Source organism: Wyeomyia smithii, chromosome 2 (assembly GCF_029784165.1).
Source record: "Wyeomyia smithii strain HCP4-BCI-WySm-NY-G18 chromosome 2, ASM2978416v1, whole genome shotgun sequence".
In the NCBI taxonomy this organism is placed as follows: domain Eukaryota; kingdom Metazoa; phylum Arthropoda; class Insecta; order Diptera; family Culicidae; genus Wyeomyia; species Wyeomyia smithii.
Genome location: NC_073695.1, coordinates 150,919,400 through 150,946,053, shown reverse-complemented (window position 1 = coordinate 150,946,053; position 26,654 = coordinate 150,919,400). Strand labels below are relative to the sequence as shown.

General features: G+C 36.0%; 1 protein-coding gene across 12 annotated transcripts in view; it reads left to right on the top strand.

Moving 5' to 3' along the window:
- Positions 1 to 26,654, top strand: part of LOC129720760 (unconventional myosin-XVIIIa) — a 568,639-nt gene that overhangs the window by 217,691 nt on the left and 324,294 nt on the right. For 9 of the 12 annotated variants that reach the window (XR_008727278.1, XM_055672466.1, XM_055672457.1 and 6 more), the window contains 2 exons: positions 13,551 to 13,733; positions 13,791 to 13,886. The exons of 1 other annotated variant lie outside the window; for it this stretch is intronic. Coding sequence is in view for 10 of the 11 variants with exons in the window: in XM_055672466.1 (XP_055528441.1) it covers positions 13,551 to 13,733; positions 13,791 to 13,886 (279 nt within the window). In the remaining variant the exon portion in view is untranslated. Of the gene's footprint in view, positions 1 to 13,407; positions 13,435 to 13,486; positions 13,734 to 13,790; positions 13,887 to 26,654 lie in introns of those variants that run through there. 2 more of the 12 variants (XM_055672467.1, XM_055672468.1) reach the window with 2 other exon arrangements.

Here is a 26,654-nt window from a genome sequence, read left to right as displayed (position 1 = left end):
AAAGAGCTTTAAGCAGCTAAATTGTCTATTTAAAACACTTATTTTGAAAAAAATCTAGAGGACTGTTTTGTTTAAATCACTTCTTGTTTTTAAAATTATTTATTTTTTCAGTGTAAATTCAATTTTGTCAATATTTTTTTGTAAAAGTTAATAAAAGATACTTACAACAATAGTTACTACTGAGCAAGATCGCGCCAAATGACCTATGGTCGAATATCGACCATTTTTGATTTGAATGAAACTTTGCACACGTATTTGGCTTAGCAAACTGAGCATTTTTCACAGATGGAGAGATTTTTTACACCCATGAGTTACATTTTAAAAGGCCGTATGCCTTTTGGCATAGGTTTTATTCGAAGCATTGTAGCCCAGAAACCGTTGGTTGTATAGAAAAACTCTCTGAGAATGAGTTGTAGGGAATTAAAAATGCACCATAAAAATATATACATTGTACAAAAAAATTTTTTTTTTACCAAAAAAAATTTAAAAAAAACATTAAATTTCAATTTAAAAAAAAGAGTTGAATTTTTTTTTATTTTTTTTTTAAAGAAACTTAACGTTAATACGCAACTTTTAAGATGAAGTCCAGGATGGAAAAATGAAAAATAATTTTTTCATGGTAGATTAATTGTTTTATAAAAAATTTAATTTAAACATTTTTCAAAATATTTATATTCTGATGATTTTAATAGATGCAGAGAGTCATTTTGAATCAAAAAGCTCTTGGTAGTAAACATTCTAAAGGCATCGGTTTTCGAGTTATTTTAAATTTAAGCTCGAAAAATTATTAATATTTCGGAAAATACACGTTTTTCTTAATTCGTCCATGATTCTCCAGCAAAAACCATACGTTCATTGGAATGCTTGATTAAAAATATATAATTCATTCTTCGACAACAAAACGATTGGATAAATAACTCAAGCGCCAAACCTTAGCCTACCTACACGTTCCCCCTTGCCGAATGTTCTATAAAAAAATATGTTTGTCGTGCAACACTACCTACTTGTTTACTAATAATAACTGTTTGTAAAGTACGCAACCAATAACTACTAGGTTACCTATAATATCTGTTTTCGTTAGGGATACCATCCGTCCTGATTTACCAGGACATGTCCTGATATTGAGACCCGTTTAGAGCGTCCTGATTTATTTTTCATATTTTAGTATTTGTCCTGATTTTTCTGAATGATGCCAGATATTCAGCAATGGTGAAAATTGTTCAGTACTCATCTTGACCCCAGATAGAAACGGACTCATTTTGAATGAATTTTTTCTTTGGATGAACCTCGTTCCAACTCGAAAAATGCTGCATTGATTTTGTAAAGAACTTTTTGACAGTTTTTATGGGATTTTCTTTGGAACTCGATAAAGCCGAAAAAAAAGAAAATTCATTTTGTTCATTGTTTGTCGAGCAGTTGGACAGGATGAGGTACGGAGTACTATGGGGCAACGTGTTCCGGAAAAAAACGCCAGTGTTACGTATGTCTTATGTATGTGTATCTACTAACGCCTGATGAATCAAAGTTGCAGAATTGAATCGTCTGAGAAATACGTTAAATAAATTAATGAGTGTTTTGGCGTATGTTGCAGTGCAAATCTCAGATTGTGGTTTTATTTATTGATGTCTCAAAAAATGAAAATAGCTTAGATCAAATTTGTGCCAGGAAAAAAGGTGTCCTGATTTTCAACTCCGACCAAATGGTAACCCTAGTTTTCGTATATAAATACGATTGCACTACTCCAAATGTGTTAGTTACAGTTTGCATTTTGGGAAGATGAATAAAGTGAAAATGGAATACACCAAGCCCAAATGCTGTAAACCCTTTCCTGATCATCGGTGCTCATCAAGCTTTCGCAAATTAAACGAAAACGTTCAGTGCGTCTTGAGCTGCCCGACAGATCAGACGTATTTTCGGTTGCTTGTGGACTGGTCTTTGACTGCCTATAGCTTCAAAGTTTGTGTTTTGTCAGTGTGTCTTTTAAAGATTACCTGGAAGTTAACTTACATCAGTCTTTCTCAAGACTACCTATTTCTTTCTTTCTCAATACTTGCAATTTGTTATTATTTTTGAACTTTTTTCGTATCACCTGAAATGGCAGGACGAAAAAAGAAACCACGCATCGCTACGGGGAGGAAAAGAGAGGCATCTCTTTCTGAAACTAGCTTATGCAGTGAAAATTTATATGATATTCTGCCTGAGCAAGAAGCCGGCGAAATTGAAATGTTCGAAAGTGAAACTATTCAAAGTGAAATTTCTGTAAAAAAGGAAAAAGTTCCACCTATTGTGGTAACTATTGCTTCTGAATTTAATATTTTTAAAAGAGAACTTTCTACGTTTCTCTCCGACGTCAAAGTTACTTATCAAATTGGCCGAAGAGGCGAATGCCGTTTACTGGCCCAAACATTCTAAGATTGGAATCGTCTTATTCAGTATTTAACTGAAAAGATGTATAAATTTTTTACATATGATACGAAGAGCGCCAAGCCGTTCAAGGTCGTATTGAAAGGTCTCACCAACGATCAAACCGTTGATGAGATCAAAATTACTTTGAAAGAATTACTTGGTATAGCCCCTACCCAAGTAATTCTGATGAAACAAAAATCACGATGCGAAAACAGTCAGTGAACTGGAATTTCCCTTGTAAATTATTTAATTCATTTTAACCGCAGTGAGGTTAATAACTTGAAACTTTTTGAAAAAGCACATGCTTTATATAACGTGCGTGCAAAATGGGAATTATATCGAAAGTTTGGCGGAGGTGAAAAGCATATCACCCAATGCCTTGTTTGCCAACGTTATGGCCATGGTTCAAAGTTTTGTAACATGGACCAAAAATGCCTCATTTGTGGAGACTCTTCTCACAAAAAGGACACATGTCCTGTGAAAGAGAGTAAAAATTTTCGCTGTGCGAATTGTAACGGCAACTATATGTCGAATTTTTATTAATGCCCAGCCCGTTTAGCAATTGTTAAGGCAAGGCAAGGTAAACAAAATTCAAAACAAAATTCTCCAAGCGTACCAGTGACGCATAGTTTACCTACTCCTTTGCATACCCGCTTAACTTATGCACAGGTTACAGGTAGTTCGAACATTATACCGCCTAGTGTTGGTAGTTCGAAAATGACCGTTAATATGGGTAAGCAAAACACGCTAGAAAATAATTGTACACCTATTACTCCAGCTAATATTGCTGCCGAAAATATTTTTTCTAATGTCCACTGCCTGGGGCCTATTACGGCAGGTAAACTTTCTTTTTTGCAACAGGCAATGTTGGATCTTATGAACGCCATGTTGCAGGCAAAATCAATGTTTGAAGTCATTCAAATAGGCACAAATTTTACTATTAAAATTGTTTCTAACTTAAAATTTAGCAATGATTTTAAATAAAACAATTAAAATATTAAATTGGAATGCTCGCTCAATGAAGGCCAATGAGAATAAGCTTTTTAATTTTTTAACAGTAAATAATGTGCATATTGCAATTATTACTGAAACATTTTTGAAACCTAACATAAAATTAAAATATGATCCCAATTACGTGGTTCATAGATATGATAGGATTCAGGGTTCCGGCGGTGGAGTTGCAATTGTTATTCATCGAATCAAACATCGTGCTCTTCCCCATCTTGAGACGAAAGTTATTGAAACTTTGGGAATTGAAGTTCAAACTGAACTTCGGATTTCATTTATTGCCGCAGCATATTTACCATTTCAATGCACACGCGAGCACAAAAATTATTTTAAAGGTGATCTACAAAAACTCACCAGAAATCGTTCGAAATTTTTTATAATCGGCGATTTTAACGCTAAACATCGTTCATGGAATGATTCTCAAAGTAATTCCAATGGCAAAATTTTATTCAATGATTGTTCTTCAGGATACTATTCTATTTTGTCTCCGAATAGTCCTACATGCTTTTCTTCTGTAAGAAACCCTTCAACAATTGATTTGGTGCTTACAGATCAAAGTCATGTATGTAGTGATTTGATCACACATGCTGACTTTGATTCTGACCATCTTCCAATAACTTTTTCTTTATCACATGAATCAGTTTTAAACCCTATGAGCTCTGTTTTTAATTTTAACAAGGCTAATTGGGAAAGATACAAAACTCATATTGAGAGAAATTTTAATAATGAGCTTTATTTGCAAAACGAAGTGAATATTGATTCCGTTTTGAAAGCATTAAATTGCGCAATTGTTGATGCCAGGAATTATTCTGTTCCAAAGGCTCAAATGAAATTTGATTCACCAATAATTGACGAAAATCTTCAACTTCTAATTCGTTTGAAAAATGTCCGCAGACGTCAATATCAACGTTCTCGTGACCCTGTTTTTAAAACTATTTATAAAGATTTACAAAAAGAGATTAAACATAGATTTACTCTTGTGAGAAATCAAAATTTTGAGACTAAAGTTGAGAAAATTGAAACCATATTCAAAACCTTTTTGGAAGCTGTCGAAGATTCTTAAGAAACCTTCAAAGCCCATTCCAGTTTTAAAAGATGGTGAACGTTTTCTTGTATCCAATGAACAAAAGGCTCAAAGACTTGCTCAGCAGTTTGAGAGTGTTCATAACTCAAATTTGAATTTTGTGAGTCCAAATGAAAATGAAGTCACACGTCAATTTAATTTAATTTCTTCCCAGAATTTTTTACCTGCAGAAATAATTGAAACTTACTTGAATGAGATTAAATCAGTTATTAAAAATTTCAAAAATATGAAAGCACCTGGTGACGATGGAATCTTTAATATACTAATCAAACATCTCCCTGAGAGCACAATGGAATTTTTAGATTTTCAATTGCTGAAAAATTTTCAATTGCTGCTTCAAAATTGCATATTTTCCCAAATTATGGAAAAATGCAAAAATTACTCCAATTTTAAAACCGGATAAAAACCCAGCTGAAGTTTCAAGTTATCGACCAATCAGTTTGCTTTCTTCAATAAGTTAACTGTTTGAGAGAATTATTCTTAACAGAATGATGTCACACATCAACGAAAATTTAATTTTTGCAAATGAACAGTTTGGATTTCGCCATGGGCATTCCACAACTCATCAATTGCTCAGAGTTACTAATATGATACGAGCTAACAAATCTGAAGGTTATTCCACTGGAACTGCTCTTTTAGACATAGAAAAAGCATTCGACAGTGTTTGGCATAAAGGTTTGATTGCGAAATTGCAAACTTTCAATTTTCCAATTTTCCTAATCAAAATTTTTAAAAATTATCTTACTGATCGAGCTCTGCAGGTTGTCTATCAGAATTCAAAATCTGATAGATTTCCTGTCAGCGCAGGTGTACCTCAAGGTTCAGTCTTGGGTCCAGTCCTGTACAACATATTCACTTCAGATCTTCCTGATTTGCCTCCAGGATGCACAAAGTCATTGTTCTGCGATGACACAAGCATTTCCGTAAAAGGAAAAAGTCTTCGTGTCATATGCAGTCGATTGCAGAAAAGTTTAGATATTTTTTCTTGCTACTTGCAAAAGTGGAAAATCTCTCCCAATGCTTCTAAAACTCAAATGATAATTTTTCCGCATAAGCCTAGGGCTTCTTTCCTCAAGCCAAACAATAATCACGTTGTCAAGATGAATGGGGTTATTTTAAGTTGGTCCGACAAGGTTAAGTACTTGGGACTAATTTATGATAAAAAACTTATTTTCAAAGAGCACATTGAGAGTATACAAGCCAAGTGCATCAAATATACGAGATGTTTATATCCTCTCATTAACAGGAATTCTAAACTTTGTTTAAAGAACAAACTTTTTATTTACAAACAAATTTTTAGACCAGCAATGCTTTATGCTGTCTGTCGATCTGGTCAAGTTGCTGTTCAACAAGGAAGAAAACGCTCGAAAGGATTCAGAATAAAATTCTGAAAATGATTTTGAAGCGTCCTCCTTGGTTTGGTACACTCGAATTACATAGACTTACTGGTGTTGAACCATTAGAAGCCATGTCAAATAAAATTATTAACAATTTTCGACAAAAATCGTTGCAATCCTCAATTGCTACGATATGCTCTCTTTATAGCCAATAAGTTAGCAATTAAGTTAGTTGTAAGTTTACTTCCCCTTTTCTGACAAGTAGGTTCAAATCCCTACGAATGATAAGTCCTAATTGCGAAAGCAAACAAATCCTAACAATTAAAATTACAAATTTCTAACAGTGTTGAGAAGTCACCATTTGTGATTTTTTTTTATTTATTTATTTCGTCAATCATAGTAGACTACATCTTAAAAACTATTGCCAACATCACAAATATAGTTATGTAATTCTAGTGTTCAATATTTTTCTAAGAGCATTTCGTGACATCGTTAAATCAATAACTTCACAATATTTATTGTAAAGACTCATCATACTATTAACTGGCCCGGCCATGGCATATTCTGTTTTATAAGAATTTAATACGAAAATTTTTCGCGTTCTTAATGAGCGTGTAGGAGCATAAAAGTTGAGTTTTCCAAGCAGATTTTCCGAACTTATGCGTTGTGAAACTAAATCGTTGACAAGAGTTACCGAAGCAATTTCTTTTCTTTTTTCAAGCGTTTCTATATTAATAAGCATGCAACGCGATTCATAACAAGGGAGAGGAAATGAATTCCAACCTAGTTTTCTTAGTGCATATAACAAAAACTGTTTTTGTACGGATTCGATTCTATTGGAATGGACGTCTTGATAAGGCGACCAAACAACACTACAGTATTCTAAGATAGATCTAACATATGTAACAAAGAGAGTTTTTATAGTGTACGGGTCTACGAAATGATAACTGAACCTTTTTATAAAACTTAGCATACTGTTGGCTCTTGATGATCGTATTGTAGTGATCAATGAATGTTAACTTAGAATCCATAATTACTCCTAAATCTCTAATTTGATAACACCTTTCTACAACTTGATGTGCAAGAGTGCAACTGGCATGTTCAGGATTTCTTTTCCTTGTGTAGGATATAATATTACATTTTTTTACGTTGAGATCAAGAAGACTTTTTTTTACACCAAATGTAGAAAATGTCAACCTCTTGTTGGAATTGTTGGATGTCTGATTTGTGTTTTATTTCCATGTACAGTTTCATTTCATAGGCATATATCAATACTTTGAGACGATTCAACACAAGGGTAACGTCATTTACAAATAAAATGAAGAGCAAAGGGCCTAAATGGGAGCCTTGTGGAACTCCAGATGTCACTTTTACTGGTACAGAAAGGTGTCCCTTAAACCTAACCGTTTGTGTCCTGTTCGTCAAATAAGATTCAATTCATTTAAGTAGGCCTGACTCAAATCCCAGTTTTTTTAATTTGAACATAAGCATGGAAATATCTACTCTGTCAAAAGCTTTACTAAAATCCGTGTATAGAGTTTCCACGAAGTTGCCTCTGTCCATAGACGCAAGAGAGAAATCAACAAATTCAAGTAAGTTGGTAGCCGTAGTCCTCCCTTTGTAAAAACCATGATGGTTACACGTTATGCGATTCTTTACCTGATTAAATATTTTTTGGTTTACGATAGCTTCAAAAAGTTTAGGAATACATGATATTATTGCAATGCCACGATAATTTTTGATGTCAGATCTCTTACCTGACTTGAAAATCGGTATAAGAAAAGATATGGGTGGAATTCCATCTGGACCTGGACCTTTTGAAGCGTCCAGTTCTTTTAGTGTTGCGAGGATTTCTTGAACAGTTATTTGCTTAATAGATACGTTATTTATTTGTTCATGCAAGTGCGAGAAATACTCAAAGTCCCTGACTTCGTCGCTATTTTTATAAACGGTTTGAAAAAAACTCGCAAACTTGTTGCAGATTTGCTTTGAGTCAGTACTGGCAAAGTCTTCATATTGCATGCGAGATGGGAAGTTATTAGACTTCATTTTATCGTTTGCAAATTTAAAAAACTGTTTTGGGTCTGATTTAATGTTATTTTCCACCCTTGTGTTGTAGTTCTCATACGCAATAGATATTTTAGTATTCAGTTCATCACAAATGTTCAAATATTTGTCCAAATTTCTTTGGTCTTTAAGTTTTTTGTGAGTTTTATGAGCTTTTTGTTTCCTATTCTTTAAATTTTTGATTTCTCTGGTGAACCAAATGGGATCTTTTGAGCTAACCGTTTTCTTTTTTGATTTTGGTACAGTTGAGTCTAAAACACTATACAGTGATGATAGAAAATTATCAACCGCTTTGTTCATATCTATTTCATTTTTTAGAAGTGATTGCCAGTCGATGTCAGTTAATTTACGATTGATTAGTTCAAAGTTTGCTTTAGTGAAGTCATATTTATATTCAGGCTCATGATCAGAGGGTCGTGATCTCTCGGTATCAATCATCAGCGAGTACTCAATTGCAGTATGAAATTTTTCATTTTTCCATAGGGGATATTCTGCTTTGTCAACACTAAAATCTTCCGTGCAATTGGTGAATAAAAAGTCTAAAAAACAGTTTTGCTCATTCCGGATTGAGTTTACCTGATTTAATCCAAGTTGACTAAAACCGTCAAAATAAATTGCAGAGTTTCGTTTTCTCCTACTACAGGAAGTAAAAGCGATTCATTATCATCGTTTACAATAAAATCATCATTTTGATTGAAATCTCCATATATATGAATTTTTGAGTTAGTGTGGGACTCATCATTCACTAATTCTACCGTCCTTAAAAATTTTTCATATGATTGCTTTTTGGCAAAGTGGGGTGGAAAGTAAACAGATACGAAAATATGGATTTCACCCTTCAACAGAACTTTAACCCAGACATCTTCAAATTCGGCATGTTTCTGGGTTATGATTTGCTCAGAATCATGCTGAACCCCAACAGCTACAAGCACTCCTCCACCTGATTTCTTATCAGATAGTGATGAATCACGATCGCTCCTGAACACATTAAAGGAACTGTTGAAAACTTCTTCACTCTTAATATCTTCGTTCCAGTTCGTTTCCGTTGCTAAGATGATTGAGTATGAACATCCACTTATTCTGTTATTAATGTGATTAATTTTGAGTGCACTGCGCATCCTGTTGAAATTCTGAGCATAAATCAAAACTTCATTGACTACTGGCGTTGTTTTTTCTTTCTCTGAGCGTCACTGATTTTGAGAACACGAATGCTTACAATAACATCCATCACACGGGAAACTTGCTGATCTAAAATTATTGTTATTGTTATAGTTGTGGCTGCCAGCCAAATGGTGAGGACACGATACAGCTGAAGAGGTCGCGGGAGTCGTTAAGTTGAGCGGGCTCGTTGAAACGGTAGGCATGAAAGATGATTGTGACTCATTATTCGCTGGGTACGGATTGAGTATTTCGCCTCGTTGAAAAGAGATATGCTGGAGATTAGGTGGGGGTCGAGAAAATTTATCCTTCGCTGCAGCAAGAAGCACACGGTCTGGTGGTAGTTGGTTGTAGTAGCTGTTGTTAAGATTCCTGTTAAGATTGAGGTAACGATTCGGGATTTGATTGTTGTAATTATTGATGCTGTTATTGTTGTTGTTGGAGTTGTTAATGTTGCGGTTGTTGTAGATGTTATTATTGCGATTGAAGTTATTATTGCTGCGGTTCTGGTGGTTGTTGTTGCTGCGGTTGTTGTAGATGTTATTGTTGTGATTGTAGTTGTTATTGTTGCGGTTCTGGTGGTTGTTATTGCTGCGCTGGTTGTAGATGTTATTGTTGCGATTGTAATTGTCATTGTTGCTCAGGTGGTTGTTATTGTTGCGGTTGTTGTAATTGTTACCATTGCGGTTGTTGTTGTTAGTATTGTTGTTGTAAGCCTGTTGTCGTCGATTCCTCCTTCTTCTGGCTGCATCTGCATTCTTCAACTGTACCAAACGACGCCTTTTACGTTCATCATAATCTGTCCAATCCGCTTTCCAAACTTTTTTTGAACCTAGAAACCGACAACCTGAATTATTGGCATTATCCAAATTAAGTTCTGTTGCCAAACTTGGAAGTGAAACAGGTGAAGCTATTGGGGGAGCGGCAACACTCGCTGACTTAGATCTTAGTTCTTCGATGCAGGATGACAGAGTTTTAAGTTCATCTACAATGTTTATCTCTAACGGATTGGTTTGTATTGAACAGCTGGTTGCTGTTTCTACAAACAGCTGTCATAACTGAGAAAGTTCGTTATTTATGCTGGTCAGCGATTCCGTTAATTCGTTCCGAAGTTCGTTCCGAAGTTCGTTCTTGAATTCCGAGAAAGCAATGTTAACGAGCTGCGTCAGGTGATTTTTAAGTGTAGGCATAACACCAGCCACACTGTTGGCTTTGATGTTTGACGTTAGCGCTTGGTTTATTTGTATAAGTGACTTGTCGATACCCTCTAGAGTTTCTGGAATTGTGCTTGGTTGTTCGAGTTGGGTCACAAGTCGATGAATCACCTCTGTATTATCATCAATCAATTTCGTCAGCTTGTTCTGCTGTTTGGTCAACGTGTTCAATTCAAACGATGCCGTTACTAAAAGTTGGCAGGAATCGCAGCACGGTAGCAGAAATGCAGTAGGATCTACGGCTGGTTTATCTTGTTTGTCTTTTTTAACGATACGCAGAGAACTTCTGCTTTTAGCAACTACTTCGGGGGGGCACGATACTCCCACACAGGAGGCATGGAATTTTCGATTACACCCTCCAACACACGACCAGAACACTTCGGCACCGGAGTTTTTCGCGCAGACTTCGCAAATTTGATTCATTTTTACCGACACAAAAACACAACAAGCAAAATGAAAACTAAGCGAAAAACAATAATTTGATTTAAATTCGCGCGTGGATAGGAGCTAACAACAAACACGTCCAACTTAGTTGACGACTGAATGAAGTGACACACATACTCATTATTTACTAATATTTATCATAAACACTTAAGCTACTAACAAATCCCCCCTTAAAAAAAAACGAAAACGGAATCGTTATTGCAAAATTAAAAATATTGAACAGTCAAGCTTATTTTAATACGTCTTTATCAATTTGTAATTCGTGTAGTTATTGGAATGATAGTCAAGCCACCATTCATCCCTTCGTTGTCTACTATTCAGAATCTGGAACACTTAAGAATATCAGCTTCATCATAATATCGGAAGTACTCCATCATGATACTGTTGCGGTTCAGGTGTTCATTGCCAAATTAATGAGTTTTTTGAAAACAACAATAGAGTTGGAAAAAGCGATATTAATGTCTGATGGAGCTGCTTCACAATATAAAAATAGAGAAAACTTTGCAAGTTCAAAACAAAATATAGCGTCGGTGCAGAGTGGCATTTTTTGCGACTTCACATGGTAAAGGCCCATGCGATGCAATTGGTGACATATTAAAACGAATAACAAGAAATGCAAGTTAAGCTTAAGAACATGAACGTCCCATTACAAGCGCAAAAGAATTGTATGATTGGTCTAATCAGAAAAGTAATAAAAATTCATCAACAATGTCATTTAGTTGGGTATCAAATGAAGAATATGAACAAGGAGTAACAGATTGGAGCAATATTTTCAAAAAATCTATAATAATAGCTGCCTCACAAAAGTATTACTCTTTTGTTCCGATTTCAGAAAATAAGATACAAACGTAGCTGTTTTCAAAAGATGACGAATCATTTACTTATGATGTATATAAAATATAAGGTGAAACTAGTTCTGTGAAGTATCTATGTCATAAAATAATATGTTTCTAAGATAATAAAACTCGAAAATAAATATTTAATTCTTATATATATTTATATCACTTAGAACATTTAACTCTTTTCTTGAGAACCGTTCGCCCAATCGTTTTGTTGTCAAAGAATGAATTGTATATTTTTGATCGGCCATTCCAATGAACGTATGGTTTTTGCTGGAGAACCATGGACGAATTAAGAAAACCGTGTATTTTCCTAAATAATTATAATTTTTCGAGCTTAAATTAGAAATAACTCGAAATCCAATGCCTTTAGAATGTTTACTACCAAGAGCTTTTTGATTCAAAATGACTCTCTGCATCTTTTTAAATCATCAGAACACAAATATTTTGAAAAATGTTTGAATTAGAATTTTCATAAAAAAATTAATCTACCATAAAAAATTATTTTTCATTTCTCCATCCTGGACTTTTTTTAAAAGTTGCGTATTAACGTCAAATTTCTTTAAAAAAAAATGAGAAAAAAATTCAACTCCTTTTTTTTAAAATTGAAATTTAATGTTTATTTTTAATTTATTTTTGTCAAAAAAATTTTTTTTGTACAGTGGATATTTTTTTACGCTGCATTTTCGATTCGCTACAACTCAATCTCAGACAGTTTTTCTATGCAACCAACGGTTTCTGGGCTACAATGCTTCAAATAAAACTCATGCCAAAAGGCCCTTTTACGCCCTTATAGAATGTAACTCATGGGTGTAAAAAATCTCTCCACCTATGAAAAATGCTCAGTTTGCTAAGCCAAATACGTGTGCAAAGTTTCATTCAAATCAAAAATGGTCGATTAAATTTTCGCGTAATTCCAGGCGATTTGAAATGATTTTGCTCTACTAAGAAAAGTTAATACAAGATATGAGAAAGTTATAAGAGATACTCTCTTTTTCCAGTAACATTTCTCTATCTCTTGTCATTATTCAAATATATCTATTTGAAAAAGATCTTCGTCTCGCAAATAAAAAAAGATAATACGCAAAGTTGCTTAGGCCTACACACTCACAAAGTTTCTTCGAATTCTGAGAGGCTGCTGTCAACATCTGGTCGAGTTTGCGCGAAATTCCTTTATAGGTTTTTCTCATGATACACACTCCTTATAACAGCATATCGATCCCACCTGCATTTTCATCGTTTTTGGGTTAAATATCGGATTCCATTTTTTTCTTACCTTACTATCGATTAAGAACACAACCCTAGTAACAAAATTGGTTATATCAAAGTTTTATAGGGTTTTTGGCTGTATTAAGCACTATAAAACGGTGATAAAACCAACATTGTTACTTGGGAAAGCAGTTGTTTTTACTCCAAAACATGAGAAAAACCTATGAGGTCGAATTGTCCCACCTTAAAAATCATCACATATTTGTCCCACTGATTGTTTTGTTTTTGGTTGATTTTTACGTTTTCCATACAAAAATCATCAGTTTATTATTGAATACAAGGTTGTTTTAAAGATATTCTATGCAAAAAAAAAAAATTTATTAGATAATGAAATTGCCTCCATCGTCAAAGGAACTTAAAATCGAATAACTGAGAAGAACTGAGACTGGCATGTGATTATTTTGCTACTAAATGGCCTAAATAATCGCATATCAGGCTCTACCATGCAATTTTCATGGACAATGCAATGTTTCAATAGAGAAGTTAAGATAAAGTTCTATTTCTTTATATTATCGAAAAAATGGGAACAAACCACACTTAACAGGTTAAATACCTAAAACAAGATGAAAACTTTTAAGCGCTGTTTTCTCAACTCCATGGAAATGCAGGTGGGACGGATATGCGATTATAGGCAGTACAGTAATCGTTATCGCATTTCAGGATTCAAAACAAGCAGATTGCGAAGAGAGAAGACAGGAATATAAACAATTGGTTTACATTCCAGCTAGCTGATGTTTACGAAGAAATAGAAGAGCAGCGGCAAGTTGCGAATCAATGGAAGCGAAAGGCCCAAAAAATGAACAACGAAATGAACGACTTGCGAATGTTACTAGAAGAGCAAAATAGTCGTAACAATTTATTAGAGAAACGCCAAAGGAAATTTGATTCTGAATGCCAGGCGCTACAGGTAATATCCTTAACAAAATTTATTGTTGCAAACATTATTTTAAATTTTAAATTGCAGGATTCCGTACGGTACGAAAAACAGAACAGAGAGCGTCTAGCACGTGAAAAAGATGTTCTTGGTGCTGAGAAGTTCACTACAGAGCAGTTATTATCGGTAAGGAAAAAGGCCTGTTTTTGATGTCGTCTATCCATAAGGTCGATAAGATACTAGGAGGGAAGCGAAAATTCAAGTTTATTCTGAACAAAATTCGCACAATCGCGAACAATACACTGAATGAGTACCTGCAATATTAAGGTGGGACCTTACTCTAGAAGGTCGAAGAATGGATTTTCTTGATTTGTTTTTCCGATGTTTAGAGTAAGGTGAAGTGTTCTGGTATTTTGGTTATTGATCAACGTATATTTGAAGATGTATTTTGCATGTAGTGGATGCAAATATTGTGAACATTACGCTGATAGCAGCGTTTCTCTTCAAACCATGGCTATGTAACAAGTTAGATTTTAACATGCTAAAAATAAATTCCAGCCAAATCTGTTCGGAATATGCTGAGAAAAACTTACCACCAGTTAGGTAGTGATTTAGAGAGACCATCCACGTCCCCAGCTACCAACAGCGTAACCACTATATATGCATCCACGACTTGCAAAATATACCCTAATCAATAGCCAAAATACCCGAACACCTCACTTTACTCTAAACATCCTAAAAAAAACGCGATTATTCATTATTTTTTGACTTTCCAGAGCAGGGTCCCCTCTTGAAGCCTCGCGTTTGTCTCTCGATTCAAAGTTGGCATGCTGAGAAAACTTACTACCAGTTAGGTAGTGATTTAGAGCGACCATCCACGTCCCCAGCTACCAACAGCGTAATCACTATATATGCATCCACGACATGCAAAATACATCTTCAAATATACCTTAATCAATAGCCAAAATACCCGAACTCCTCACTTTACTCTAAACATCTTTAAAAAAATCGCGATTATTCATTATTTTTTGACTTTCCAGAGCACGGTCCCCTCTTGAAGCCTCGCGTTTATTCTTCGATTCAAAGTTGGCAGACAGGCTTGTAAATAGTCACGGTAAAACGATTATTCATTTGGATAATCATCTTCTTTTTCTCCTGACGTTGGCAAGATTTGCTGTCTGAATTCATTCTTGAACAAACATGTCAAACGAGTACTCGTCACCACGACTTTTTTCCCTATACGTATTTTAACATTATTCCTAGAAATGAATCATGTTTTCGTTGAATATACTGCGTCGGTTAAGTCTTTTTTTCTCTTTTATCTTTTGCTTCATATATAAATCTTTTCGTTGTGAACAATCGCGTCGTTTTTTTTGCTTCATAAATAAATCTTTTCGTTGTAAAAACCGCGTTGATTAAACATTCATCGTTCTCCTCTGTCTTCATATACAATGTTCCTCTAATACCTGACGTCTTCTGAACACCTCATATCATCTTCTATTTGCACTAAAAATTACTCGTCACTTTCTCGTCTGCTTTATTCTTTAAACGTTTGAATCTCTTTCCAAATCTGTAATTATTTAATTTTCGAATCGTCTCTTGCTACTGTCATACTTACATTACTTAAACTTCTCCTGGTATGCAGTAATCTGCATACATCCTCTCCCCCTTCCGTCCGAAGGTGCGACCGCCTGTTATAGTGATTCCTGAAAGATAAGAAGGATAAGAAATAAAAGAAAAATTTCGCACTTCCATTCATACTGGGTTGACTACTCCCTTGTCCGTTTACCTGATACGCATTCATCTCAATCGTTCCGTCCGATATTCCTCTCGTCCAATATTCTCTTCGAGACTTCCACCGTCTCGCTTGGTATCAGGTCATTGGATAATGCCTGTGAAAAGTCATCATATGAAATGTTGACGAGTTGTTGCTCATCCTCGTCCTCAGCGATGTCCGCAATGTCTATGGCACTCAAATCTTGTATTGTGCCGTTCAATTCATCTGAAGCGTTCTTCTGCTGCTCTAGCAGGCGTTTCTGCTGGCGCGTAATCATGGCTATCTGCCTGTGGGGTGAACTTTCTTGCCCCTGACACGTCCCATCTGACAAACGTGACAAAAATCGGCGACTATATTCTCGCTACCTTGTTTATACCTGATGCTGCATTCCAAACCCTGCAACTTTAGTCTCAATCTTGTCAGCGTTGGAGATGTATCTTTGAGCCTCCGAATCGCTATAAGTGGTCAGTGGTCCGCGTAAACAATAATTTTTGACCAAAAATGTAATGTTTGAAATATTCTATGCCCCATACAATTGCCAATAGTTCCTTTTCTATGATATGATAACTGGTGTCTGCACCTACAAGTGCACGACTCGCGAATGCGATCGGCCGGTGCATGGATTTTTCATTCGACAGGACGGCTCAAATAGCATAATTGCTAGCGTCTGTCGTAATAACAAAAGTGTCTTGATAATCTGGACGGACCAAAACTGGCTCTGTAATCAGCGCGTTTCTAAGGAATTCGAACGCTTCCCGGCATTCTTTTCCCCACACAAATTTAGCGTCTTTCTTCAACAAATCATTCAGCGGCTTGCGCTTCTCCGCGATGTTGGGGATAAACTTCCCGTAAAAATTTACTGTTTCCAAAAATGACCTTATACCTTTCACGTTTGTGGGTGGCTTAAGGCTCTGAATGGCCTTAATATTTGCATCGGTGGGTTTTATGCCTTCTTCACTAACGACATGTCCCAAATACTCTAGTTCCTTTTTCAGAAACTGACACTTAGACGGTTCTATTTTCAAATTATGTTTACGCAAAGCTTGTAATATTTTGCGCAAGCTAGCCGCATCTCGGCGGTCGATCGGGATTTGGTAGAAACCCGATTTTAAATCCATTGAGGAGAAATACTTTGCTCCTCCAACATTATCCAATATCTCGTTTATAAGAGGTATTGGGTAAAAGGCTTGGTAACTTCGTTCAATGACCTAAAGTCCACCACAATTCGGTATCTCTTGTTACCGTCAGCATTCGGTTTCTTTGGTACGCATATCACCGGTGCATTCCAGGGACTAGTGCTGGGTCTAATAATACCCTGCACCCTCATTTCATCGATTTCCTTATTAATGTGCCGTTTCGTGGCCTCCGGAAATCTATATTGCCGTTTATTGATAGGCACCTCCGATGAAGTTTCTATCGTTTGTCCGGCTGCGTCAATAGTATTTAGCCTGTCGCCTTCGAAAGAGAAAATATCTGCATAGCTTTCAACCATATTCTTCACTTTCTTAAATTCCATATCAGGCAAGTGGGCCAAATTTAACACTTGCCGTAGTTTTTCAATTCTTGTAATACCTTTTGCCTCTGGTGTTAGCTTGTGCTCCAACAGGTCACAGTCAAGCCTCGAGTCTAGGTCTAACTCGAGCATTATAATATTCTTCGAGTCAACAAAATTGTTCTTCGGCTCTTCATCCCGATATGTTTGGTGCTCTCTATTTTTTTCGTTTTTGTCTACGTCAGCTCAATGAGGCTGTGTTGCTAGTATCTCGCAACTCGTTATGCACCATAACTCTATTTCTGGCTGCCACATAAACATGTCGACTAAGGACTTCCTCTTTGGGCATACTCCACGGACTCAAGTCGTCCGGACTTCTGTTTCCGTGTTTTTTGAACACTACTTAATCAACATTATTTCCTATTTGAAGCGTATGCTTCTTTAAAAATTCTGCTCCGTTTAATCCGTCGCTTGGCAAATTTTCTAATATATGAAATTGCGTCGGGTTCAAAAAGTCTCCGACTATTAAATTCAACGTAATTGTACCTGAGGTTCGCACAATGTTTCTGCCGATACCTTCAAAAGTGGTTACATCCTGTGTATGTACCGGTACATTTGAAAGGTTTACAATGCGTGAATTAATTATATTCGCACATGCACGTGTATCTAAGATCAGGTTCAACGTAAATTTGACATTCTGCCTAGCCAGAAGGGTTAACATTAAGTACCCTCTGACATAGTAATATACTCGCTTAGCCACACAAGCACTGTTATCTCTTATGTGATTGCATGCGGTCCTCCAATCGGCTATTTCTATGTTGCTGGGCTCGTCGGTACATCTCCGCCAGTCAACATCTTCGCAAATTTCTGCTAAATCCTCGTTAAAATACTCCTGTGCAACAGGATCCAAAATGCCTTCTTTTTGAAAATACTACTTCTTTCATTAAGGGCATCTTCAGCGGTGGTCTATTTTTGAAACAACTTTATACTAGATTTACACCAGCGAAACCTGAATAGAACCAGCTAATATAGACCAACTTTTCGTTCTCCGCACCGGTGTTGTATATCTTGTTGTTTTAAACCGCTGACATCTGTCACACTGTCAACAATTTAATACCCCATGCTATCAGTTTATGAGACTTGTTATAATAAAAAGCATTTAATATTAAACAAACGGAAATTCGATAAGTTTCACGCACATTTAACGATTACTTTGGCAAGACACTTTAAATCCACAAGACTTTATGGATTTGACGGTTTGACCCGAGCGTCAGTGACATTTTTCAGGATGGATTGGTATGATCTGAACATTTTTCGCTATCCTCCGAAGCCCTATTTGTAGCAGAAATACAAAAAGGGCTTCGGAGGATAGCGAAAAATGTTTGATCGCGTAGATGTTCATCTTCCGTTTTCATGTCATCAATCTTTCAGAATCTTGCAGTTCTTTAAACTTGGGTTCGGTGTTGAGGATATTGAAACAAGCCTGGGGTGACATTGCGCATTTCGTTTCGAGTAACTCGAACAAAACTAAATGATCGCTGGTGGGCATTATGTTTCGTTTTCGGCATTTTTTTTCGACTTTGCGGGTTAGATGAGCTGAAGAACAAATGACATTGACAGCTCCTTTCGAGCTTAGAGCAAAACTGGCAGTATGTGACGTGCTCGAAAATAGCGAAAATCGTTCGATTCGAGCTGCACAATGCCACTCCTGCATTTTGAACGTTTTCAGTTCAGTGTCTTCGAAGAACATTTTTCTTGCCTCTTGAGGCCTCCTCTAGTCCCACTACAATTAGGGCGATTAACTAATAGCCAACATATTTGGCTTCCTGGTGGCTTATGGTTGCAAACCAAGTAGTTGAACCTACGGTTATGGTCTTCCAGAATTCTCCCTTTTGCTAGTCAATTTCCTTGAAGTCAAGAACGACAAACATGTTCATTTTCTTCTTCAGAAAAACCACAAAAATTAATTGTGAATAATCATGAAAAATCTTTGTTTTATTTATCCCCAACTCAGGCAAAATGCTTATATGTAAATAGCTAAAAATGAGGTATTCAATTAAAATATGACATTTTACCCACCTATTGGTAGCGTACGAAGCGTTTTAGAACGATCTATTTCTTGTTCCAAAAAGTGACAAAAATAGATCAAAACGTATACCAGTTTCAATTTTTTTCAATTTAGATCTGGTATAAAACAAAATTTACACCACCGGTGCAGCAATGAATTTGAGTTTGTTCCAAAAAAATAGAACAAAACAACGATTTGGACCACCGCTGAAGATGCCCTAATGTTGGCTACCATAAGCATTTTCTGAGGCACCCGGGTATACGAATTCCTGTACCTCCTATCAGTTGGTCCATTTTGACCATAATAATTATATTTTCAGCCATGGGCGTAGTCCCCTTGGCTCCGCCGGTATGAACGCGCGGTGCGATTATTGTATTTGTTTCGATTACCGTCGCTAGATCCACATATATTGTTATAATTGTTTTGCTTGTAAATTAATCTATCCTTATTTTAGTAATTATAATATTCATTTCTTCCAAGACGGCTGTTGCTATAATCAGCGTCTTTGCTCTGCCTTTTAGTTTTAATAGAATAATATAAACCAGTGGAGCGTGTGATACTCCTTCTGGTATCTCCCGAGCAAAATGCTCGATATGATAAACGAACGCTTCTTGTTCGTCTAGCGATCCATCAAATTCTGGGATGCACGGCATGGCATCTGCTTTTGGAAACGTGTGCTCCATTATGAATATAAAATTTCATATATATTTCTTAAAAAACAATAAAAGGTACTGCGGAATAAATACTATATGACTATAAAAGGCTTATGTACTGCCTATAACCGCATACCAGTCCCATATGGATTTTCATCGTTTTTGAGTTAAATATCAGATTCCATCTATTTCGCGCTCTACTATCGATTAAGGAAACAAAAAAGTATGTTTTATTTGAAAAAGTCAGAAAATAATGTGAGCTCAAATTGTCCCATCTTGAAAATAATCGCATATCAGTCCCACCAAATGTTTTTCCTGAGTATGGCCATACTTTCAATATAATAAATACTTGGTGTTGTTTTTCAAGCTTTTTACTGTTAAAAACTTATCAAATAATTAATAATTGCAAGGTTATTTCAAATAAATTCCACACAAAAGATAATTTTAAGTAGACACTGAAACTGCAACTTTTCTGAAAGTTCGTTCCCGAAAGGTTATTGGTTTCGTCAATCAGAGGGAGAATAGCCTTGGGTAATGCTGCTTTCTGTAAGGAGTTTATTTCCTGTGGATGATCTGCTCACTCCAAATGATCATTCAAGTTGAAATTGTCAAAACTCATAAAAAAACGTTTTCAGTTGCTTAGCTGAAAACAGCTTGTACCTCTTTTCATCGCCGTCGTCTTCCGTCAAGTCACTGTTGTAATGGAATTGGAAACGTCCCTTCCTCAATACCACTTTTCCAATATGCTAAATGCACGGACTAATCCGGAATAATTTTATTCAGCACGTATTGCGAAACACTGAAGACGTAAAAAAAGAAATTATTCAGCAGCATTTCCAAGACTTTAACCTTATATTTCGCTTTTTCAACGACGACCTTAAAGTCGGGGTAAGTAATGGGTGGACGTCTCCGCCATTCTCCATGCAGAATAATTAGAAGCTGTCTGCGGCCATAAACGTCTGCCTATATTCAAAATACTTGAGAAAAATATGGAGCAGTACACCGACTGGTTGAAAGTGAGACCGGTATGCGATTATTTTGCCACTCGATGGCCTAAATAATCGCATATTAGTCTCTTCCTTATTTTTTATTGTAATTTTCACGACAAAGGCAATTCTTCAATGAAGAAGTTATGATTGAGGTCTATTTCATTACATAATGACGAAAAAATTAGAATAACCCATCCCAAACAGGTGAAATATCCAAAACAAGAAAAATATCTTCAAGCGCTATTTTCTCAACTTGATGATTTTCCAGATGAGATTGGTATGCGATTATAGGCAGTGTAGCCTTCTTCCTCTTTTTCCTAGGTATCACTGACGGTTCTGTTGACCAGATGTGATAACGTAGCGTGACCGACTCTAATTTCTTCGTCGCGCCATCAAAAAATCTGAACACCAAGGTTCGAACCATTTGGTGTCAAAGCTTCAACGTTAATCTCTATTAATTACTTAAACTACTATTATTATTAAGTTTTTTCCTGATATTTCTGAGCTAAAATAATCATTTTCGTATAGTGTAATTGAACCAGTTTTAAAATTAATCAAAAATTGTAAATGTTCAAATTAGATGGCGTAAGGTGCCCTTCTTATCCATAATATTGTAACTTCTGTCTCCTAGCAAAAAACATTCATCATAACATATATTTGCAGTCTGTTATCATTCTCCTCCGGCGGATATTTAATTGTATCAACGCGCGCGTTGCGCTTATTGATCGGCTTTTTTCTTTGACCTACTAAACATTCCATCGCTACTGAATCGTGTTGCTTATGCTAGCAGAACGATTTACCATCGGCCATTAAAATTGCTGCATACAAACCGCCACCTCGACCGTGCCTGACACAGCTGATCGCAATAACACTGTAAAATACTAATAATTGTTTAATTAATAATAATTGTTTTGCTTGTAAATTAATCTATCCTTATTTTAGTAATTATAATATTCATTTCTTCCAAGACGGCTGTTGCTATAATCAGCGTCTTTGCTCTGCCTTTTAGTTTTAATAGAATAATATAAACCAGTGGAGCGTGTGATACTCCTTCTGGTATCTCCCGAGCAAAATGCTCGATATGATAAACGAACGCTTTTTGTTCGTCTAGCGATCCATCAAATTCTGGGATGCACGGCATGGCATCTGCTTTTGGAAACGTGTACTCCATTATGAATATAAAATTTCATATATATTTCTTAAAAAACAATAAAAGGTACTGCGGAATAAATACTATATGACTATAAAAGGCTTATGTACTGCCTATAACCGCATACCAGTCCCATATGGATTTTCATCGTTTTTGAGTTAAATATCAGATTCCATCTATTTCGCGCTCTACTATCGATTAAGGAAACAAAAAAGTATGTTTTATTTGAAAAAGTCAGAAAATAATGTGAGCTCAAATTGTCCCATCTTGAAAATAATCGCATATCAGTCCCACCAAATGTTTTTCCTGAGTATGGCCATACTTTCAATATAATAAATACTTGGTGTTGTTTTTCAAGCTTTTTACTGTTAAAAACTTATCAAATAATTAATAATTGCAAGGTTATTTCAAATAAATTCCACACAAAAGATAATTTTAAGTAGACACTGAAACTGCAACTTTTCTGAAAGTTCGTTCCCGAAAGGTTATTGGTTTCGTCAATCAGAGGGAGAATAGCCTTGAGTAATGCTGCTTTCTGTAAGGAGTTTATTTCCTGTGGATGATCTGCTCACTTCAAATGATCATTCAAGTTGAAATTGTCAAAACTCATAAAAAAACGTTTTCAGTTGCTTAGCTGAAAACAGCTTGTACCTCTTTTCATCGCCGTCGTCTTCCGTCAAGTCACTGTTGTAATGGAATTGGAAACGTCCCTTCCTCAATACCACTTTTCCAATATGCTAAATGCACGGACTAATCCGGAATAATTTTATTCAGCACGTATTGCGAAACACTGAAGACGTAAAAAAAGAAATTATTCAGCAGCATTTCCAAGACTTTAACCTTATATTTCGCTTTTTCAACGACGACCTTAAAGTCGGGGTAAGTAATGGGTGGACGTCTCCGCCATTCTCCATGCAGAATAATTAGAAGCTGTCTGCGGCCATAAACGTCTGCCTATATTCAAAATACTTGAGAAAAATATGGAGCAGTACACCGACTGGTTGAAAGTGAGACCGGTATGCGATTATTTTGCCACTCGATGGCCTAAATAATCGCATATTAGTCTCTTCCTTATTTTTTATTGTAATTTTCACGACAAAGGCAATTCTTCAATGAAGAAGTTATGATTGAGGTCTATTTCATTACATAATGACGAAAAAATTAGAATAACCCATCTCAAACAGGTGAAATATCCAAAACAAGAAAAATATCTTCAAGCGCTATTTTCTCAACTTGATGATTTTCCAGATGGGACTGGTATGCGATTATAGGCAGTGTAGCCTTCTTCCTCTTTTTCCTAGGTATCACTAACGATTCTGTTGACCAGATGTGATAACGTAGCGTGACCGACTCTAATTTCTTCGTCGCGCCATCAAAAAATCTGAACACCAAGGTTCGAACCATTTGGTGTCAAAGCTTCAACGTTAATCTCTATTAATTACTTAAACTACTATTATTATTAAGTTTTTTCCTGATATTTCTGAGCTAAAATAATCATTTTCGTATAGTGTAATTGAACCAGTTTTAAAATTAATCAAAAATTGTAAATGTTCAAATTAGATGGCGTAAGGTGCCCTTCTTATCCATAATATTGTAACTTCTGTCTCCTAACAAAAAACATTCATCATAACATATATTTGCAGTCTGTTATCATTATCCTCCGGCGGATATTTAATTGTATCAACGCGCGCGTTGCGCTTATTGATCGGCTTTTTTCTTTGACCTACTAAACATTCCATCGCTACTGAATCGTGTTGCTTATGCTAGCAGAACGATTTACCATCGGCCATTAAAATTGCTGCATACAAACCGCGACCTCGACCGTGCCTGACACAGCTGATCGCAATAACACTGTAAAATACGTCACCAAATCAACCTGGTAGCATAAGAACGGGACGACAAGCATTCTAGCGTATGCTACTATACTGTATAAGTGAAGACGCGATCGCAAAGGCTCTCCCGCTCTTTTTATATCGCTAACGATAATGAAGCCCCCAATTTACATACTTGCAGTGTGGATCTTAAGCATTGCCACTCGTGTGCTACAACTCTCTTTAAGAACAATTAAGGTGAGTTCCATGTGCGCAACTCTGTCTGTTTGCGTCTATAATTCGTCTTGCCATCGATGTTGCCGCAAGCACTGATATTAAATTAGTCCCGTCGTGCTAATGTCAACTAGTTTATTTCGCTGGTACGGAGTCACATTATTTTTGCGCGAAATGAATGATTTTTTTTATAGGGAAGAAATCCAAGAACTTACCGGTTAAAATTCATCTTCCTGTAACATATTCGTATAAAAAGGAAACAAATAAATCGAGTTCGTGCAATGTTGGGCTTCTTCCAACACTTTTTCACAGTATTTACATGCCGGTAATGAAAATCCTTATCATACACAACACATCTTATGTTTAATGCGCGATGTAGCTTCGCACTTGTGTTTTTGTTCCTTTTTAATGATTTTTCACTTCGTCTTTTTCTCGTATTATTATTGTATTATTGTTTAATTGATCATATTACTTTTCTGCCTCTTGTTACTAGTGTGTTGCTGTTGGACTGTGTTGCTTCATTACCACTATAATCCACTTTTACATTTTTCTTCCTTCGGGCGAGAACCAAGTTTGTTTTAACACTATTGAAGTTTGTACACAGTTTGTTAAAGTTTGTTCCTCCTTAATATTTCCTGTGTTTTTTTTTCCCTGTTTAGAACACCTAGACAATCGTTACACATATATTTCACTTTAAAGTGTTTCTGAATCCAAAAAAAGCTTTTTAAACATCCACAACTCATTTCGTGTGCGCAATTTTTTCCCGCACTTTGTCTCTGTTAAGTCTCACAGAACACCTCTCCTAGCTATCAATTCACAGTTTTCTTAACTGTGAAAGACTTTTCCCCTTCGATCCGGTCACCACATACCTAGCTGTTCTATGCTGGCCTATGGCATTTCTTGGCCTGTCTCTTTCTCGTGCTTAACTTTTAGTACATTTTGGGCATTCTGATTGAGAGCGCCATAACATGTGTTTCCAAACACGTGCGCCAGCGTAAGCGCTAAGAACCCGCGCGTGAGCATGGGCGACGCTGAGCGACGCTACCGTTTGTCTAGTTCTTTTTGTTTATTACCGAGTTAAGCATTGCCTCGGTGGCTTTAGTGACTATTCATCGCGGAAGGCGAAGTGTTTTCGCCAACTTTTGCATAGCAGAACCGTTCGCGGTCTTTCTTCAAGATTTTTCCTGTTTTCTTTACAAATTGTCTTGTTTTTGGTGGACAACGGCAGAAGGCCGTCCTGGTTCCTGGTTTACACTCTACCTGGTTTACACTCTACCTGTTTTCATTTCATTCAACAGAAGGCTTACTTTCTTTCGGACTAAGCTAAAACTGTACCGTATGACAAAATCCTACGTGACGGAGCATAAGGTATTTCTGCGCGGGGTGTGACGTCACACTCCCGCCAATCATTCTGGGTAACCACCCCCGTTGTCTACATTCGCTCGTCCTTAACTAAAGTTAGAATAGTATGAATCTCCTAAAGTCAGCAGTCTCCTTGTCCGGTAGGTTTAGCCTTCTTGTCCAAAGTCTCTCCTAGTTCTATTGTTTTCCGTCATTTAAGTTATTTCCATCACACAAAATTCTTTACATCATCAATCGATTTTTTTCTTGTATTTCTTATTGGGCCATTAGCTATTTTAAATTAATCAAATCTCGTTTTCATGATGTCTTTTGTTCACTATATAATTTTCCCATGTTAACATTTGCATTTTACAAAAACAAACAAATGCTGTTCCCATTTCTTTTAACTCTTTATTTTCCATTACCACCTTCCAGGTTATTCTAGTCATTCAAATTCCCCAAGTTTTCTATTTATTTTACTGTTATCGGCTCACGCCTTCATTCTTATTTTAATTTTTCCAACTGGGTTATGCCATTTGACCGCTATCCTCAAAGGCTGCATATCTCTTTCGGCCTATTGAATGATTTTATTAATATCAATAAAATCATTCATCTTTTTCAGCGACTTTTCGTATTTCTTCACGCTTATATTTTACTTCCTCCTTACTTTTTCATATAGCTTTAGGTGCTTGCTATTATAACTTATGCAATATTGTATTCCATTAAATATATTCTGTCCATTACGATTTAATATTCGTTCAGAGGTCGACTGTAGATTTTTAATATGTGGTGGTTACGGCTTAGCAGTCTCAAATCCTAATTTAGAACGACTCTATTTCCATTCGTCCCGACGTTTCCACGCTTGGTTTGCGTCTTTTTCAAGGGAAACTGATTTGGGGGATTTTATTTCAGAGATTATTAACATTTAACGTAATTTGAATACAAATTTACAACAATTTTGGTCGAACTAGGTCAAGTGATTTGTTCCCTAAACAAGTGGTCATAGTTTTTCTTCGTCAGTATAAATAACATTCACTAAACATTTTGAAAAATAGAATCACAAACTTAATTAGTTACACAAAAAACTGGTCAAATTGAATTCAAACTTCTTACATATATTACACAAAGTGGAGGGTGAAATGGTGAGCTTTCAGTCTAATCCGTATTATAGTTATTCTAGTTCTACTGAGCTATCTGTTATAACACTGTCCTCCGTGCGTCTTAGTTTGTGTAATATGCCGGCATAGTTTGTGTTGAGGTTGTCTACGTCAACCCTTCTGTTTACTGTGTTAGGGGTCAGTGCTGATAAAAGTCATTTTCCTCAGCAAAATTCTTCGAAAATTACAGCCAATCATTTTCAATTTTCACTTCCAATAATCGCAGACTCTTTCAGATACACTAGATTTTCGTCCTAGTAACGTTCTGTTATACTCAGATGA